General features: G+C 41.0%; 2 protein-coding genes across 7 annotated transcripts in view; one reads left to right on the top strand and one right to left on the bottom strand.

Annotated features, from left to right (window-relative positions):
* Positions 1-240: 240 nt before the first annotated feature.
* Positions 241-12,573, bottom strand: PPWD1 (peptidylprolyl isomerase domain and WD repeat containing 1). The gene is made up of 11 exons (XM_077347244.1): positions 12,362-12,573; positions 11,653-11,755; positions 9,815-9,915; positions 9,048-9,168; positions 6,860-7,307; positions 6,006-6,196; positions 4,770-4,959; positions 4,420-4,601; positions 3,594-3,675; positions 1,429-1,611; positions 241-557 (listed from the first exon to the last, which is right to left on the bottom strand). Exons 1-11 carry the CDS (start codon positions 12,525-12,527, stop codon positions 414-416), a joined length of 1,911 nt encoding a protein of 636 aa, XP_077203359.1. The 5' UTR covers positions 12,528-12,573; the 3' UTR covers positions 241-413.
* CENPK (centromere protein K) overlaps positions 12,559-20,783 on the top strand; it is a 20,471-nt gene continuing 12,246 nt past the window's right edge. Inside the window, exons 1-4 of one of the 6 annotated variants that reach the window (XM_077347248.1) lie at positions 12,559-12,706; positions 17,126-17,236; positions 17,851-17,907; positions 19,034-19,106. In XM_077347248.1, coding sequence (XP_077203363.1) covers positions 17,147-17,236; positions 17,851-17,907; positions 19,034-19,106 — 220 coding nt within the window. In that variant the 5' untranslated portion in view covers positions 12,559-12,706; positions 17,126-17,146. Of the gene's footprint in view, positions 12,884-17,125; positions 17,237-17,850; positions 17,908-19,033; positions 19,107-20,783 lie in introns of all 6 variants that reach the window. The other 5 variants (XM_077347251.1, XM_077347245.1, XM_077347247.1 and 2 more) reach the window with 5 other exon arrangements.

Raw genomic sequence — 20,783 nt, 5'->3', positions numbered from 1 at the left:
AAAGTGGCCTAGAAGGTCTGCTTTCTAAAAGATCACTTTCTGACTCCACCTTAACGTGTTAACATCCTTTCTGAACTGAGATGAAGAGAAGTGAAATTTTACCATACTTATAGATTAGATGCTGCTGTTGCTCTCTTATTTTAAGGTTACGAATCCAGCAGTAGTTCTAAACTATTAAAAGTCTAGAAATCAGGACTGCACTGTTTCTACCTTGTCATACAAAGAAGCACAAAACCGGACTACTAATACGGTAAGCATTTATTTTATAAAACATTTAAAAATATTATTCATACCATCAGAAATACATGATAACTGGAAAGGCTTATCAGTTCTGAAGCTTGGCTTCAAAAACACTATGAAATCATCACTCAGTTTAATAGAAGTCCTATCTTGAAGTTTATTCAGAAATAGTTTTACTTCACTGTGATGTTAATAATGCTGACATCTTCATAGGGTTTGTCAGTTTTTGGATTGACTTTCACATTTGAAATTCTCTGAACAACTTCCATTCCCTTGGTTACTCTTCCAAACACACTGTGCTTGTTGTCCAGCCATGGCTATATAAAGGAAGAAAAGCAACACTGAAATGAAGTGCATTTGTTTCAACTTAAATGTAAACTGTTAATGTCTTTTATAATGACTGGACTAGAAAGAAATGCATATTCATTTTTCCCCAGCTGAAAAGAGAAGTTTTGTGGAGTGTTGAAAATCTCAGTGGTTTTTCTTCCTGCTTTTTTAGAATATGTATGGGCAGTGCTGGTGGTAAGATTTTATATACTTAAAACACAGCTTAAAAATTGATGCGGATTTCCAGCATTAATCTTGTATCCAATATATACATAGACAGCAATCAAAATCAAGATGCACTTCTGTACCATCTCGACTTAGAGAAATACACAGGGTTGTCTTTGCTTGTGAGTCAATGTTTGCCTTCCTCTACTGACTTTGATCTTACCTAGTAGAGAACAGAAGAACCCAGTGACCTGAACCCATCCTCATAACCTGTCCCTCCATGGTCAACCTCTGCAGTGACACAATCCCCCTCCCAGGACTGGGAATCCTCCAAGGTTATGCCCCTGCCTTGCTGAATATGTTAGAATATAATGAATGTATGATAAATTAACACTGAATTCTTCAACATAGAAAGAGACTTGTAGACATCTTCAGCTGGGTAAACAACCATCTGTGCTTGAGCAGTCAGGTTGACATACATGCTGACATCTGAAAGGAAGACTAAATCTAACTCCTGGCACACTCTTTCATCTGCAAATGACCCTGGATGAACCTGGGCCAGCCACTATTTCTCAGTCTAACATACCTCAGTAGATTGGGAAAATAAGTTTGGAACTAATGCTTGTAAAAGTGCTTAGGTTAGTCATTTAGCATTCTTATTTTCATCCTCACTTATTACAGAATTACATTACTTACCGTTGGCACTACTGTTATGAAGAACTGTGAGCCATTGGTATTTGCTCCCGCGTTAGCCATACTAAGTGTGTAGGGCCTGTCATGTCTTAAAGTTGAGTGGAACTCATCTTCAAATTCTCCTCCCCAGATGCTCTCACCTCCCATCCCGGTGCCTGTAGGATCGCCTGTCTGAATCATGAAACCCTGCATTGGAAATAAGTGACAAATTAAACTTGCTAAAGCAAGTTACCACATTATGGTCAGAGAGCCCATTTATATTGGATATATATTCTCTTTATAACTTGCAGCTACAACCTGCATTCTATCATGCCACTATTTTTGCCAGTCTCTGAGTTAAGCAAAGGCATTTATCTGAACCAACTATTGTTGTTCTTTTCTATTTCCATACCATAATTCTTAGTGGTTTCCAAAGGGACAACAAGCTTTCAAGAGGAACACATTTAGATCTCCCAGTTCAATATGCCAGATCTCCAAGATCCTTAATTAAAATAATTCTGAGAAGTCAGATTTCCTATTTCTTCCCTTGGTTCACTTCCCATTTAAATGTCTAGATGAATGTTCTTTGACATTTTATTTATATAAAATTATTGTAACCTACCTCTACCCCTAGAAAGGACTCAAGGAATTATCTTTTTCTAGATCTTCTTTAATGGGCCTTACCTACCACTTTTGGGTGCACGGTTTAAAACTGGATGGAGTAAGGTCTGTAGCAGATTGTAGGCAGCCATTCTCCAGCAGCTGATGTGCCACAAATACTAACTGGAAATGTGGCTACAAAACCCACATGCAGATCTTTGTTATAATTACAGTATTTGCTGGCGTATAAGACTACCTGAAAAACATGCCTCCAAGTGGGGGGGTCGTCTTATACGCCGGGTGCACTTCAGTTGGGATAGACATAGTTGCCCATAGTGGCTCATAGTACTGTATTTTAGGTGGAAATGTTGGGGGGTTGTCTTATACGCCGGCAAATACGGTAACATAACATGCTCAGGTATCTCATATACAATTATTTTGGATCTGACAAATCAACGAATGCAGCCCAGCCTTCTAAAATTTCAACAAAACAATGGCTACTGAACTGAGATCTTCTACGCATACTGCGGAATGTGGTGGCAGAATGAGCACTTCAGATGGTAGTCAGGGAGCTACATGCTTAATGACTGCCAACCTGTAAGGGCCTGCAAATAAGAAGTTAATGCATGTGAGAAAGGTTCTAGTCTAGCCCTTCATACACTGTGCTCACTTCATATTTATAAGCAATTAATTAAAATACTTATACTCTACCTCTCCTCTTGGCTCAAGGCATTTTGCAAGTAATAATTAAAACCAAATAAGATAAAAGGTCCAGATACTTTCTCTTCGCCAAACTATAGCGATCAAACAAGCCCTGCAGTGCCTCCTGAAGATTGCACACAAGGCAGTTCCCCATACCTCTTCAAGGACCCATCCCACTGGTGGGGGAAGAGGGGGCTGCAACAGAAAAGACCTGCACTCGAGTCAATACCAGGCAGGTCACCCACAGCGAGGAAACAGCCAGCAGAAGACTGTAGTCAGCACCCAAGAGCATATGGGAGGGAACAGTTCTTCAGATATGTAGGGGTCAGGCTACGAAAGGCTTTAAAAGCTATAATTAGAACTCTTGAATTGATCTTGGAAACAAACTGGCAGTTTAAAAATGGACAACATCCTATGCTTCCACTGGCTAGTCCCTGATAATGAGTGCATTCTGAACCAGCTGCAGTTTCCAAGTTGTCATGTTCCACCAATCAAGTTGTGAGGTTCCAAAAGCACAGAGCAACATGGGTTGATCAGCTGAGTAAGAAAGAAGAGAGGAGCTGTGGCTGATATAAGGTGCTCTTGGCTGCTGTGAAACCTGCTTTTTGTATCAGTCAAGGTTGGGTCCATGCAAGCCCCCAAGCTCTTAACCTGTTCTGCAAAGGCGAACCCCACTCCATCCGCAACAAGTAGATCCTATCTCTCAAGAATATTGGGGGAGATTTTGAGAAATGTAACGCCTGACCAGTTGAAGTGGTACACTCCTTTCTGCCACCTCAGTTCTCAGCCACCTCTTCACTACATCATTCTGCCATGTCTAGAACGGGCCCAAGGTTAGAAGATTATTGTGCAACTCATACTATGAAGGATAATCAGTCATCATTTACCTTTATGATGCGATGAAATGTGTGCCCGTTGTAGTAACTATTCCTGCTATGTACACAGAAGTTTTCTACTGTTTTGGGGCACCTGAAATGGTAAAGTTTAAGCATCAGTACAATGCACTTAGTGTTCTGAATTAGTCTCTTATAGATGCTATAGTGAAATACCAGGCCTTACTCACTCCCCCCCCCCAAAAAAAACTAACCCCTCTGACCAACAGCTGATCAATTTTCTTGGTTTACTAGCCCATTCTCTGTACCTCTTTGCAAACCACTAAACATTACATTTTCATCAACAGAAAGAGGGAAGCTGATAAAACCCTTCCCCATTTTGCAATGCATGAGATTCACATTCAGGAAGTATGTGTACAAGGAACACTTAACCCAGTTGGGAAGACAGGTCATAGGTGACTGAATCCACACTGCTTAGAGCAAAGGTTGCAGAAGGAATCTTTGCCACGTTCATCTTTCTGCAGTCTCCCAAGAGGGTGAGGGTTGGAGAATGCTCTAACAGTGTACAGTAGTACAATAAGGAGAGGAAAAATCAGCAGAAATTCTCTTTTTTTACATGGATTTCCACTACACCATTCCAAAGGGTCCTTTATCTTCAGGAATGATTTTCTGGGCATCACAAAGGAAGCCCAATTTTCTCCTGTGAACTATACTTTTTAAATGAAAGTCTGGAGGTTGCCCAGGAGCAGTAGTACGAAAGGGGTAAAGGAACAAAAACAAAAAAAATCAAGTGCAAATCTCTCAGGACAACAGCACTTCTATATGATAAGCAGTCAGAGGAAGTATCTGAATGAGGCAAGTGCATGGTTCATATACATACTCAACAGGGAAGAGCTTGACATGGATATCTCCCATGCTTGTGTGGATAATGGCGCTATCAGAAACTCTTTTGGGCCCTTCAGCTTGAGTGGCTGCCATAACCTCTTCTTTAGACGGCTTCTCGTTGAATACATCTCTGTCAGAATCTGCACTCTTCGTGTCTTCTGGTTCTCGTTTAGTAAACTGAAAGAAAAGGCAGTAGCATCGTTGTTTCTCACTCTTATTAAGTCAGAATCATAGAGATACATATGATATCCCAGATATCCCTGGGAATTGTTCCAGTATGAAAGGCCAAAAGAAGCAGAGAAGTTACGCAGTAAAAATTATTAAAACATTAAGTAAATCACCTACCATATAAAATCTGTTCTTTTTGAAGGATGTGCAGATTAGGGTTGGATCTGCTTGGATATTCTGGAGAACAGGATTTTCAGAAGCCTTCATTTCTACAGTAATTGCTGCACGGTGTTTCTTTGCTACTCCCTGGAACAAAGCCAACTGCATAACTCTGATGTTTTCCTGTTTACCTAGGATTCTCACACATCTACAACAGAAAAAATAAAAATTCAAAGTCATAATGCCTACATTCTGAAGTCATCAACTATTCCACTACCCATAAAACACTAATAAGACTACTCTGCAGTATTTCAAAGAATCCGATAAGCCAGGAATCCTGCAGAAAAATTTGTCAAGGCAACAAGCACTCCGGATTGCCCCAATTAGTTTGGAAATTCTGCTGCTTATGGAAAAAGCAACCAATGAACCACCAGACTACATTCATTGTTAGCAATGTGTTAGCAATAAGACTCCTTTAATAATAGTGGGCATGGTATGGTAGTTAGAAAGTTGGACCAGGGTCCAAGCTGAAATCCCCATTCTGCCATGGAAGTTTCCTGGATGGCGATGGGCCAGTCACACACTAGGTACTAGTACTGCGCATTATTTCAACAGGTCATAAAAATGGCACTAGAGCAGTGGTTCTCAACCTTCCTAATGCTGCAACCCTTTAATACAGTTCCTCAGGCTGTGGTGACCCCCAATGATTAAATTATGCAAGTGTTCTTTCACAGAAATTAAACTGAAGCTGACCAATGGCGTGAAGATCCATTGTTCATGATTGTATATAAATTGTTTTTTCCCCCCGAAGTTTCTCAGTTCAGTTCTGCCTCCCACTGAGCTGCGCCACCTGGCGGGAGACTGCGCTGAGCTGGAGGCACTGCTGGAGCAGCTGAGCACGGGCGCCTGCAGGAGGAGCAGCAACAGTGGCAGCACCTCCCCGGCCAAGCTGCTTGCCCTGCCACGACCCCCGTGAAAGGGTCATTCGACCCCCAAAGGGGTCCAGACCCCCAGGTTGAGAACCACTGCCTAGATCATGTGAAGTCAGATGATGCAATCCCAGATGTATATAACGTTATATACAAAACTGAAGTAAAGCACCTGAATATTTATTAATTTTTAAAAAAAATTTATATTGTCTTTTCATATAAGGCCCTTCAATGTGGCTTACAAAGTCCATGGAAACAACAAATCATCAATGCAATATAAAATAGCTGCAGACACCACAAAATAGTGAGAGAAAGTAAGACTTACCGGTTTGTTTCTACGTTTATGACTTTAATGCCAAGCATGGTCCCATAGAGCACAAAGTGTCCCGTTTCATCAAAAATGATGTTAAGTAACCTTACAGCATCAACCTTTTCTAGCTCCCGTTCCACAGCCATTCTCCGTCCAAATTCCATGTCTGGTAGCTGTTGCCTCATCTGCTGCAGCTCAGTAAACATCTATAGAAACAACGCTTGAGTATAACTTGACCTGGATTTAGACCAACAAGAACAGCACCCAAACCCTAAACTATAGTCTGTGATAATAATTTCCACTGGTTTTGGTGCAGTGCAGTTCCAGGGATTTCAGGTTAAGTTACACTTTAGGGTGACTGTTAAAAAGGATATTTGCAGTGGGATTGCACATCTGCTTAGTGGCTCAAAACAGTCTTGAATCTGGAGGTTTCTATGTACAAGCAAAATACCATGTACACGTCTGCAGTAAACCTTTTTTCATATGAAATGACAAGCCCAGGAAGAAGTACACAATCAAAATACACACAGCTATTATTTTAGCATCTAATGAAAGCTGTTGGCAGCCTACACACTGTATGGTTGTATTACACCAATCCGAAAGTGAACCACATCATTTAAAATAATGAGCCTGGAAAATTACTCAATGAGCATTCATATGGTAGTCTTCCAAAAGCATTGTTTAAGAATGTTCTTTTTGACTTTAACACTAGTCATTCTTATCAGAATATTTATGAAACTAGTGGGTCAGTAATTTATGAAGAGCATAAATAAAAAAAGCAACTAGGGAGTTATTATCTCTATCCATAAGTAAGAGAAATTAACTCTATCCATAAGTAATTAATAAGGAAATAAATATTAAAAACTTACACTCAAAGATTCATCGAAGACCCTCATAAGTTTTCCTGTCAAGAATCTGAATATTCGGACTTTTCGGTCAGAACCAATGGTAGCCATCTTTTTACCATCAGGTGAGAAACATATACTGGTAGGGTATGCTTTACATTTAGCAAATTCATATAAGTCTGTGTCTGTTTTATATTCCCAATTCACGTTTTTGGGAAATTTGTATTCATGGGAAGGTCCAGTCCAGTATTCAATCATTCCAGATTTGTCAGAAGATACAATGACTTTATACACAGGGTTCAATCGTAACTGAGTAAGAGAGGAGGTATGGAGTTTATCAAAAATATGAAGAGGCTGATTATTTCCTCGTCCATCATATATGAATATTTTTCCAGTGCTTTTCTCAGAGGCAGCAACAGAAGATATGGCATCTCCCGGACAGTAGACCCATTCACACTGACCTGGGTGATAACTGGAAAAAGACCAGAATAAACAATGTACAAAAATCACAAGTCATCAAATCAGGCTGTGTGCATGTGTGTGTCTTATGTGCTTTCAAATTGCTTTTGAATCATTTATTTATTGGATTTATATACGACCCTCCCAGCAAGTCAGCTCAGAACGATGCACAACAATAAATCAGAATAACAATAAATTTAAATAGTTAATAACATTTTTAGAACCACTTAAAATTAGCATCTATATCTAACAACACCAATTTTGACTATAGCTTCTAGCTCACTTCCCATGTCAATAGATCTTCCAGTTTGGGGCTCTTTTCATAGGCGGGCCCATTAGATGTTGTAGACTCAATGGCCCCAACTAACCGCTTGGTGAAAGAGCTCCAACTTGCAGGCCCTGTGTAACTGAGCCAGCACCATCAGGGCTTGGATCTCCTCAAGGAGCTCATTCCACCAAGTGGGAGCCAGGATTGAAAACACTCAAGTCCTGGCTGAGGCCAGATGTAGTTCTTTGAGTTGGTGAGGTTGGAAAAAGCCATCCGTGCTACTCTCATGATCTGCACCTCCATGGTGACAGAGGCGTCAAAGATCATGCCAAGGAATCTGTACACTATACAGGCAGAGCAAGCATGCTTCTTCACTTGATCCTATCCTACCCAGCCACAGGACCACCATTTCTGAAAGTATGAGTTTCAGGCAACTCTACTTGCTCCATCCCATCACTGTGTCCAGGCATCTGGCAAATTACTCCAGCAGTGAATCCAGGTGGCCATCCATCAGAAGGTAGAGCTGGTGTCACAGGTATATTGATAACACCCCAGCCTGAATCACCAGATGAACTGGGCATGAGAGCGCATGAAGAGTTTGATATATTGTTCTATTACATTCCATGTGAACCATCCTGAGCCTTAGGGGAAGTTGGTATACAAATGAAATAGTTGTCCAAGTTGTTGGATAAAGTTGTAGAACCACACCCTGTGGTATTTGACAAGGTAATTGGCAGCAGTGCATTTTCACAACCATGACCCTATGTCCACAACCCTGGAGAAAGGAGATCAGCCACTGTAGAGCTGTCCCATTTATCCCTGTGTTGGCAAGGTGGCAAGCCAAAAGCTTGTGGTTAACTATGTCAAATGTTGCTGTGGGATCCAACATCATGAGAAGCACTGTCCCGCCCCAGTCTTGCTGGATGTCATCCATCAGGGTGACCAGCACTGTTTCCACCCCATGCCCAGGTTGAAGCCAGACTGGCATGGGTCTAAGACTGAAGCTTCCTCTAGGTATGCCAGTAGTTGGTCTGTATCTGCCATATCCCGATTGTTGGAATCACTGTCCTCTGCAGCCAACCCTACTAATGACTTCCAAAATGTCCTACTGCTTACAGCCTTGACCTTCAGGTTAATGACTATCAAATGGGTAATCTTTTGACAATCACACAGAACCTAATTTAAATCAGGGTTGTTGTGAGGATAAAATTGGGAAGGTTTCCATTGGCAAAAGTTTAAATGAAGTAGACAAATACATAAAATATCTACAAAAGGCCTGTTGTGTGTGCATATCAGGCTCACCACAGTTAGCGTGGACATATATAGCAAAACAAGAACAGTCAATCTTAACACAAACCACTAATTTGATTTTAAATTCACTGAAATCATTTAAATAATCAAGTTCTCCAGTGATCTCTTCAATAAATGTATCCCAAAGTTGTTGACAATCCTATGAGGAATCTTTCAAAAATTAAAGTGACTCACCCAAGTTTTAGCATGTTGATCATGTCAAAGTTCACCACATCAAAAACTTTCATTGCTCTGTCATCCCCAACAGAGCAGAATAATGCTCCTTCTGAGCTACCTGCAATGCTCTCAATAACACCTATCAGGACAAAAACCACAGCAAGAAGAGCAAAAGAAATAATCTATTTCCAAAGAAGAAATGAGATTTGCTTGACAAAAATCATCCAGCAAAACTTTAGCTACATGTTTAGGAGGGGGCCACTTCACAGACTAAGATTTTATGCCTGATGATGCTCAAGGCTACGATCCAAAGATCCAGTGATTTCACTGTAACTTGCATGGTATCAGTCATGTCTCTGGAGAGCTTCCTGACTTTGGGGAGGTGAAGGAAGAAAATAGGCCTCTGAGGCCTCACTACATCCCTTCTTTTATATTCTGTCCTTGAAACAACATACCAGTCATGTTTCCTGTCTTGAGCAATGTTAGTGACAAACATAACAAAACAATCTACAGATTATTATGAGTGTAGTTAAGATCCCAATGAGGCACTAGCTCTTTCACTGTCATGAAAAAAATGTTTAATGACCAAAAAGCTGATTTTACCAGTTAAATTTTTACATAATATAAAAGCTGAATTTCTCAACATCTTACAACAAATTATAGTAAAGAATGTTTTATTAAGTTTATGGTGACAGTAATACATATATACTGAAAAGATGCAGAAGGAATGATGGTAGAAATATATGTTCTACAAACAAGAAGCAACAACACACTCAATAACTTACCTAAATGGCTACGAAAGTGTTTAACAAATTCAATCCCTTCTTCTACTTTCTTCCAGAATTTGACATGTCCATCATGGCTGGCTGTTATTACAAAATCTGTCCTGCAGATACAAACATGTAAAAGAAACAAGGGCCATGGATCAAAGGGGATGTTTTTGTGAACCAACCTGCTGTGTTTACCTATACTTCTGCAAATGGAAGTTCAGGTGACTCTGATGACTGGTTGTTACAGACAGCTAAGCAAGCTTCTATAAGATATGGGAAGGGCAGAAACGGTGACCAGTTGCTACTCAGAGTAAATGTCTACTTCTGAGGTCAACATCTTCTCAGAACATCAAAAGAACACAAGAGGAGCATGGCTGCTGATTTACAGCATTGTTCTGTTAATGACTCCTTTAAAATAATGAGATGAAATGCAAGTAACAATGTTCATTACATACGTATTCTTAGATTAATTCTCTAGATTTGACTACCTTACTATTTCTTGCATATATGAAATCTTTTTAATAGAAATGCTTTAATAGATTTTTTTTTATTTTGTGGATTTGGATGTCAGCTAAGTTGAAGTTATTTTGGGGGTTAAAAGGCAGAGTGCATATATTAAAAACCAACCTCTGTTATGTATCAAATCTCTTCAAACAAGTCTGTAAATGCATAAGAAATGACTAATCAGGTTGCAAAACAAACCAGGGCATCAGCTACTTTTAAATTATTTAGGTTTTTTAAATTTTTAGGTACTTCTTAAAACTGAAATGATTATGTAGAAAGAAAGTTTCACATGCTCTTAGCAATTCTGGACATTAAAGTCCACAACAGAATTTAACATTACTTTCATTCAGAGCTGGGGTGTCATAAAAGTACTCAGGGTCCCCGTTGTTCTTCATGAGTAGGCTTGCTACCCAAAATATCAGAAACATATGGCTTATTGATACTGCTGATATTTCCAGAAAGGTAGCAAAGTTACTACATTACAGCAAAATGAAACAGGAATTCACTGGCACCTTGAAGACAGACAAAATGATCCCCACATGAACTTCCACATCTGGCACATACACCAAGTATACCATTTCATGCTGGATGAAGTGAGTTCTGACTCATGAGAGCTCAAGATGCAATAAATCTTATCTTTAAGGTGCTGCTGGATGCCTATTTTATTGCATAGTAATCTTATTGCAATACTAGGTAGGCACAGATACAATCATGCCTGAGACAAACTCCCCCATATACTCATCTGGTAATCTTTTAACCTCTATGTTTTTTCCAAAGATTTTACTAGACAGCACAAAGTTCAACTGTCCTAGGTAGCCAGCCACATATAAGGTTGCTTTAACTCTTCGCATCCCCCAGTGTGGAGTCTTATCCTTGGCATTATGCAACAATTCTGAAGCATTTGGCTTGTCTAAAGTAAAATGCAACCACAAGAAGATCCATTGTGCTCACCCCAGGGGCAAACCCTGGAATAGACTGGAGTTTGTCCACGATGCCCTGTGCTTCTGAGGGAGGCTAGCATACAGTTCAAAAGTGAAGAATATATAGGATGAAGTGGTAGCTGAGCAAAACACTGATAAAAAGTTCAGGAGAGCAAGGAAAAAGGAACAGAAGCAGAGACATAGCACAATAAGGGCTATTGCAGACTTCCCCCCCAAAACTGCAGAGCACAGCCAAAAACCATCCCCACAGTTTCACTATGATTTAGAAAAATTCCAAGTAGTTCTAAAAACAAGCAAGACATCTTCTCTACAGTTGCAATGCAGTCCTGTGACTTTGCTAAAGTAAAAACATCTCCTGAAATATATATCTGAAGTAATATTTCAATGCTAAGAAAATAAAAGACTTACTTAGTACATACTACATGTGTTATGACATCTCTGTGCATGTAACTGCGCTCATACATTGAAGCACTGGGAAGATTATCCAGATAGACATGCTCAAATTCAAGAACTAGGGATAATAAAAAATGATAAATCATGTTGAAAGGTACATTTTTCAATCAAAACAAGTCCAAACTTGGCAAGTTTCTTTTTCAGCAGTAAGAGTCAATATAAACAATATTCATACATCTCATATTCTAATGTTATTTTATCTTACCTTAAAAATTTAATGTGTGTTAGATCATCTACTCTCTTTCATGACAATCCTATTTATTGGAAGTAAAACCCACATTTCAATGTATCTATCTCCATATTTATTATCACAGGTTAACATCATAGACCTGAAAGGGGCCATTCAGGCCATCTAGTCCTATATCAGGGGTGGCCAAATTGTAGCTCCCCAGATATTAATCCCCATGAGCCCCTGCCAGCATGTGCTGGCAGGGGCACATGGGAATTGTAGTCCATGGACAACTGAAGAGCCACACTTTAGCAATCCCCGCACTACACCATACTTCAGGCGCTTTCCGAGAAGTTCCACTGTGAGGCTTTCTTCCAAGGAAACATGCACCTGATCGGGCTACACCTTGTGGGTGCTCCCTTGCAGACAAGCCCTAGTGAACGCAGCAGGGCTTATTTCCGTGTAAACACAAACAGGACATCCCTCCAGCCTTACCCTTTCGCTTTTTCGCTTGCGCAGCCTCCCCGGGCAGAGGGCCCACCCAGCGTTCGTGCTCCTCTTCCTTTTCCTTCCCCTCATCTTCTTCCTCAGGTTCTTCGCTTTCCTTCGCTGCCTCGCCTTCGACATGCCTCCTTTTCCGCTGGGATTCGACGGACGCCATCTTGCGTTTACGCCATCTCCCAGCGACACCAACGATCCCCTCTGGCCGTTCCGAGCCGCGGCCGCGCAGGTCGTTTCGCGTCATTCCTCCGCAGCCAATGAGAACTCAGCCCGCGCAGGTTTGGAAAAAAAGGTCGGCCGGCCGGCCCGTGAGGCGGCGGGGCTGAAAGGAGGAGAGCGGTAGGTGGCCAGAGGGATGCCGGGCCTGGCAGTATCTCCCCACAGAGACCCTTTAGGTCAGGCCTGTCTGAATCGTGCTGGTGCTAATGGGAAGAGGCGGCTGGGACAGGTGCCGTGCTTGTAAGCTTGTTTTCCTAGATGCCTCCGCGGGGGTACTCGCGTTTAGTTAGGATCATGGTGGGTCGATTTAAATAGCAGTTAAAATAATAATATTTTTAAAAGCCCGATTTAAGCCATTTTTAATTTAAATTTTAGTCACAGTTCCCCATGTGGTATTTAGGTGTTTTCTAAATAACGGATTGTTGTAACAATAAAACACTGGTCGAAATTGAGCAGAGCTCTTACGCAGCTTCAGGAGGGACACCGTGCATTGGTTAAAGCACTGGATGTTTCTGCTGTTTTAGAAAATGATATACTGAATACTCATGCTTCAGGCAGGGTTTCTCAGCTGCTACAACAGGCTATTGTGGACAGATGTTGGTTGGAATTAGAACATGCCCCCCTTCCCTCCCCAAAGCCCTAGGCTTCCTTTCTATTTTAGCTTTATCTTTCTCTGTTATAAAAATACTGCTGTTAAAAATATCTAAAAATAAAAATTACTGGTTGGGTCATTGTAATGTCTATGATATTGTAAATAAATATGCATGTCCTTTGTTTGGTTTATAGAGTCATAAATGTTTACAACTGAGCCTGTAGCAGAGATCTGGCAATTCATAGGCATAAAGCAGGAATAAATGTTCATGTAATTGGATCAGTGAAAGCTCTCATCTCCCTTGATGTGCTACTGTAAACTTTCTTGTACTCTACCTCTAGCTTGGGTTAATAGTGATGGGGCCTTGGTGGAGCCCTTCAGGGGGCTGGGTATGGTTTACAGACTAGCAGTTGCTGATCCTGTGACAATATAAAAGTTGCCTGCTGCACTGTATTTCTTACAATTGCATGTAGAAGAGAAAGTGTTTTGACAAGCTCTATCTGTCATCTCACTGGTGGTTTTTACGCAATAGCTGGACAGATACTTATCATGGATGCTTTAGGCTGATCCTGCATTGAGCAGGATTAGACGGCCTGTGTGGCTCTTTCCAACTCTGATTCTAACTGGAAAAATCTCCCCTGTTCCTTTGCACATGATGACGCACATGTTCTTTGATATGGGCTTTGGCCACCTTAGTTACTACATTTTTCCTGACAGAAGTTCTGTGACCATAACAGTTGTCTGTCAGGCAGAAATTCTCCATTTTAAAGGCATCTTTGAATGTCTCTCATTTTGCTCTTAAAATTTCCAAAGGTAGCTATTTTGGTCTGTAGTAAGAACAGCTAGATTTGAGTCCAGTTGTTGTTAGGTGCGAAGTTGTGTCCGACCCATCACGACCCCATGGACAATGAGCCTCCGGGCCTTCCTGTCTTTTGAGTCCAGTAGCACCATAAAAGTACCGTGTGTATCAGGGGCACAAAATGCCCAGGGTCACATTCCATTTGTGTGATGACCAAAGATTTAGGAGGAATCCAGTGGAATTGTTTATACTTTTAAAATATATTCAGTGGAATCAGAGCTTCCACACTTTTATGTACCGTATTTTAGGATATTAAACCCATTGCCAATGGGAAATTTTGTTGTCATATTATTCACTGTCTCTGCTTTGCTAAATTATAGATAAGACTAATGCTGTGTATCGATTGTTTTCAAGAAGGGAATCTGCTGTATTTACTTGGTATGGGGAATATCTTAAAGAAAAAAAGCAGTATGCATAAATCTGTAAAACTGAAACCCCTGGGACCTACTTTCACAGAAGTTATGCATATTGGCACTGCATGTACCCAGCATCCCTTTTACAGTTTTCTTCAGTTGTGACATGTGCAGTGTTTGCATGCCAAAGTTCTGTAACTCAAGTGGGCAACATTACATACATGTTAGGATTACATGGCCCATGTTAAATGAGACTTTAGTTTGTGCAGCACTGTATGGAAGAGTTCTTGCATGTGAGCATCCCATTTAAATGAGCCCAGAGTTTCGTGCCTAGTTGGGTCATCCAGCCATATCACAAAACCATGTGGTTCCAATTTGCTATGGTTTTGAAAACGTAAATCTAAAAATAAAGTGTAGAAATGAATGGACTCTTTCATAGCATTAGTTGTCTGGATAATGAAATTTTTATTAAAGGATAAGCAGGAAAAAAATTGTGGTTAATTTATCTAGAAATAATGAATTGTTTTCAAATTAGAACACAAGATCTATTTATAGACGTTTAATACTAGTTAAAATAGTGTACAGTTTGAAACAGGAATATCCCTGAAACTGGTAATAGAGGTTAAGCTTCATTTTTAAAATTAATCTCTGTTGATTTGTAACTAGGGATGGGCAGACTCTCCAATCTCGGTTCACAGCACAGACAGCAATTATTAGCCTGCAAGGAGTTCACCCATCACCTGTTATAAATCAACAGAGATTAATAGAAAATTGAGCTTAATCTCTATTACTAATTTTAGGAAATTGGAGAACATTTGGGAGAGGGAGTATATTTTTTCCTTTAGTGAGTTGTAAATCTTCTCAGAGTTACTGAGCCCCTCTCCATAAGTCCCCAAGCCCCCATACCTGTGACAGTTGCTGCTTAGGCTTCAAGAAAGTAGCTTTCTCTACTGCCTTCTCTTTTCCCTGGTCTTGGAATTAATAATACTGTGTCACTGTTATGCTAGCGGTCCCCATGCCAAAGGACCCCATTCCAATAGGAGTATCTAAACTCGACTTATTGAAATGGAAACAATGGATTGCACACCATGTTCTCCTACATCATATTAAAGGCTTTAATATGGGAGCGTGTCAAGAAAGCCAGCTCAAAGTTTTTACAGGCAACTTTCCCTTTTATGCATTTTCTCCCGGAACCACATGTCTTACTCCTCCTCCCATTGTCTGAGAGACAGGATTTTACAGATTATGCATATGCCTTGGGGAAGGGGGTCATAAAAATAACCCAAGAGTTTAGCAAAATCAAGATGTGTTTGTGGAAAGCACTTCTGTTCCTTGTGCAGTCTGCTGACATCTAAACTGTCTCGGGGAAACAGTCAAGTTGAACTGTTTATGCACCTCCCGAAAGTACATGATGATGATGATGTTATCCGTTCAGTCGTGTCCGACCCTTGGTGATTCTATAGGAAAGTCTTCGCCATGCGCCCCTGTCTCTGACTGCTTCTTTTAATTGGTTCATGGTCATCCCTGTATTGGCTTCGATCGTGCCGAGCCAGCAGATCCTTTGGCGACCACGTTTCCTTTTGCCGCTGACCATGCCGAGCATTAATGATCTTTCTAGCAATTTTGATTGCATAGAATCATAGAGTTGGAAGGGGCCATACAAGCCATCTAGTCCAACCTCCTGTTCTACGCAGGATCAGCCCTAAGCATCCTAAAGCATCCAAGAAAAGTGTGTATCCAACCTTTGCTTGAAGACTGCCAGTGAGGGGGAGCCCATCACCTCCCCAGGCAGCCCATGGGTCCAAAGTAAGTGAGCATGATGGGTCCAAAGTGAGCTTTAGCCGTAATATCTTCCCTTCTAATGACATAGTTGGTTTGCTCCTATCTAAAACCATCTTGTCCATGGTATTTGCAGCATTCATCTCCAGCACCATAATTCGAAGGCATCTATTCTGTCTTCCTTCCTCAGGGTCCAGCTTTTGCATCCATAGGTTGTTATGGGGAAGACAATGGTGTTGACTAGCCGGCACTTTGTATTAAGGCTGATATCCTTACTCTTCCATATTCGGTTCATGTTTAACATTGCATTCCGGCCCAGTGTTATTCGCCGTTTGATTTCACGGCTGCATCCTCCACTTTGATTAATCATAGAGCCAAGAAAGATGACATCATCAATACATTCAATATTCTTTTTGTCAATCGTGACTTTGTGCTACTGCCAGTATTTGTCATGAGCTTGGTCTTTTTGATATTTAGGTACAGTCCTATCTTTTCACTTTCTTCTTTTAGTATCTTTATCAAGGTCTTCGGATCACGCTCCAATTCAGCAAGGAATGTTGTATCATCTACATAGCAGAGATTATTGATTTTGACTCTGATTGTAGATTCTTCCAGATTAAGCTTCCACATAATTACCTCTGGAAAAGGTCCGTTTTTATCCCATTATTAAAGGAAGGTGATGCTCGCAGCTGCTCAAACTATCAAATAATAGCTCTGTGAACATCAGTTCTTGAACTGTCCCAAGTTCAGGACAAATTCTGGTCATGACCATCCCTAGTAGTAGACATCCTTTGTAGTCACTGAATGAAGCCCTGGAATTTTCATCCTTAAAAAGTTTTCTTTCAAGTCTATAGTAAAATGATAATATTTGTTGGTAAAAATTTTGATGAGATTTTTTTTGGACAATTATACTTACAAATGTAAGAGATATTAACGAAGATAGTATTTGTTCCCAGGTTGTGAAACTGACCAAGCACATGTCTCTACCTCAGCAAGATCTGAATTTAGAGGATGCCAAAGAACAACTCTTAGAAGAGTGTGAAGGACTATGGAAGCATGTGGAAGAGGTAATTTCTAATCATTTGGACTGATTATGCATGGCAGCTGCACTGGACTGCAGCTGGTTTCTAGCGGTGGGGTAGCATGCCCCGCTGCTTCTGAGAATGCACGGGAGAAGGCATTTCCTGGAACATGTGGACTGCCCTGATGTTGTGCATGCGCATGCACCACCATGGATGAGCCTGCCATGCTGTGCGGCGGCAGCATGGGAGGGATCAGTGGTCATGGGGCCCCACCACACAATGGCAGGAGAGCGGCATGCCGCTATCCCACCATCGTGGGGGTGGGAAAGCACTTTGTTTGGCTTCGTGCCTCCACTGAGTTAACTAGGGTGCTTCGTGTCCCTGCAGGGACACTGTAGTTTGGGGGGCTTGCCCGGCCCAGCCTCCAATGGCAACCGCAGCATCACAGTGGGCCTTCTGAGGGTCTGGTCAGGTCAGGATGGCTTTAGCATCGTGCGCAATCGGGGATTTGCCCCGCTGCTCTGTCTCTGCCAGCCTGGACTTCCCGCCCTGTGCATAATCGGCCTTAGAGATGTTATCTGTTTTGGCAGCAAAGTACATTTCAGTTATGGAGGAATGTTTAAATGTGTGATTTCTATTCTCTCTTTTTTTAAACCAAGTGCCATAACACAGTAACATTTCAAGAAATAGAAACTCTTCCAGCTACTGATCCCAAGGTAAGTCCAGAGTTTCAGAACCTCACTAATAATGATTTATGTACATGGTGTGCCACTGAATAGACTTCTAAGCATGTTTATTATACACAATTATATATATATTTCTTTTGCTATCTAATCTGCCCAATATCACACCTGATATGTGTAACATGTTTTAAATTGTGACAAACTGATTTTAAAAAAACACAGAAGAGAAGCTTCAACTCTGATCAGCTAAACTGTAATCACAATGTTTTCAAGATATGATAATGGTCACAGAAAAATGGATGAAAGATTGTTTATGGCATCTGGTAGATGGCAGCAGCCTGGGTCTATCCTGGGCTTGTGGTACAGGCTTTTTCCTGCACTATAGTGGCTATAAGCTTGATGGAACTGCCCACTTCCATTTTTCCTGCCTTGAATAATTGGTAACAGAATAAGACTTCGACATGAACTGGGTGGAAACTTGGGAGACAGTTGCTCCAGACCATTAGGAATTGAATTGTTTGAGATTCTACTACATCATAAAATATCGACTTTAGCTCCCCACTGCCAATTCTTTGCCAGCACAAACATCCTCTATAATCTTTAGACCAGCCTTTCTCAGCTTTTTTTACTGTTGAGAAACACCTGAGACATGCTTCAGGCGTGATTCAGGTGGCGTGATGGTGCAGAATGTGGTTGGGAAGCACAGCTGGTGTACACACCCACCTTGGTACCCTCCCCTTCCCATCCCCTCCAGGCCTATCATCAGTCATTTTAGGAGGTGGGGGAGTCAACATGACATATATGGTCATATTACCTGATAAATGTTTAACAAATTTTAAAATGATATAAAAATAAACTCCCACCCATTTGAGAAACGCTTCCAGGGCTGTCAAGAAACGTAGACTCATGTAAAAGGCTTGTGGTTGTGTCTGCCCTGCCTCCTAGCACAAGGACCCAAGTCAGCTGCCACCTCTGGCCAGGCAAGGCTTCCGATGCTGCTCTGCAGCAGAACACAAGTTTGGATTCAAGATGAGTATTAGAGGAGGAGAAAGTGGCTATGCCTGATGAGGTGGCTAAACCTTTGCCATTTTTGCTTTTTAAAAATATAATAGTAAAACCTATTTTAATAGTGCATTTAAATGTTTGTAATGTTTGGCAGCTATCTTTGCTACTGCACCGGGTGAAGAATTTAACAGCCGAGTTTAACCAGTGGCAGAAAAGATCACCAGAATGTAAGGCTTTTCAATGGAATACTTCTAACAGAACTTTTAAAGCCATTCCTTTTTTATGGGTGTGTAATTTGTGTATGAACATTGTATAAATTATGGATGTTATAGCCTCTATCTGTGTTTTCTTGTGTTTTTTGACCTTGCCCCTTGTTCTCTGTGATCTGAAAATATCTGTCAATCTGTATTTCTTACTCCCTATTGAAATTCATCTTAACATGAATAAAGCCCACAGGAAATTGGTCCCAGAAAATAACCCAGTGTCATGAATGTACACAAGACAAATGCCCACACAGAAAAATACATCAGAAATAAATGTGAACAGATTTTTTATCAACAGATATTATTCAGAAGGAAAAACAATCATAGAAATTAAAAATAATATAAACAAAATAAAAATAAAAGTTATTTAGTGATAAAGTTTATTACTGTACGGAAATGTTTTATTGTGCTTTTATTGTTTTAGGGGATTGGTTTTTATGTGATCCACCTCGAGCCTCCAGGGGGAGGCGAGATATAAATTTAATAATAATAATAATAATAATAATAAAATTAAAAGTGAACTTTTTTCCATTTTTCTTGTGCTCATTTATTACAGTGGTTTTCTATATGTTTCTATATTTATTCTTTTGTTTTCAGACTTTGTTCTATTCTTGTTTTTTTCTGAGGTTTTTTCTATATCCCTCTATACAGCTGCTGAGTCTGGTTTTTAAATAATTCCATTGCAATTCACACCTGCCAGTGGTAACAGGGTGGCAGAGCCCTGAGGCAATAGAGTGGGCTATACCACTGTCTGCATAAATAGGTCATATGTAAACAAAAACATAGTACAGCAAAGAGAGATTCTCCTTCCTCTCTTTCTTGTGCTGTGTTACAATATTTCAGGAAGGTTTTGAGTTTGTTTATTTTAACCTAAGGTAGCATTCCAAAATGAGCCTCTTGTGGCGCAGAGTGGTAAGCGGCAGAAATGCTGTCTGAAGCTGTCTGCCCATGAGGTTGGGAGTTCGATCCCAGCAGCCCGTTCAAGGTTGACTCAGCTTTGCATCCTTCCGAGGTCGGTAAAATGAGTACCCAGCTTGCTGGGGGGTAAAACACTAATGACTGGGGAAGGCACTGGCAAGGCCACCCTGAATTGAGTCAGCCATGAAAACGCTGGAGGGCGTCACCCCAAGGGTCAGACATGACTCGGTGATTGCACAGGGGATACCTTTACCTTTAAGCAGTTTGGTGTAGTGGTTAGGAGTGCGGACTTCTAATCTGGCATGCCGGGTTCGATTCTGCGCTGCCCCACATGCAACCAGCTGGGTGACCTTGGGCTCGCCACGGCACTGATAAAGCTGTTCTGACCGAGCAGTGATATCAGGGCTCTCTCAGCCTCACCCACCCCACAGGGTGTCTGTTGTGGGGAGAGGAATGGGAAGGCGACTGTAAGCCGCTTTGAGCCTCCTTCGGGTAGGGAAAAGCGGCATATAAGAACCAACTCTTCTTCTCTTCTAAGCATTCCAAAATGCAGTCTGAAATACTGCAGACCATTCTGCCACTTCAGTGTTCTACAACTTCATTCTCCTGCATGCGTGAACTGAGTCAATGCTAAACACTGGCTAGAATCTTTCCCTTTGCAAAAAAAAAGAAAAAGAATAAATGAAGGGATCACATAATTAATATAATCGTGTGCAGTAACTG

Source organism: Paroedura picta, chromosome 7 (genome assembly GCF_049243985.1).
Source record: "Paroedura picta isolate Pp20150507F chromosome 7, Ppicta_v3.0, whole genome shotgun sequence".
Lineage (NCBI taxonomy): Eukaryota > Metazoa > Chordata > Lepidosauria > Squamata > Gekkonidae > Paroedura > Paroedura picta.
This window is presented reverse-complemented; position numbering and strand designations above follow the sequence as displayed.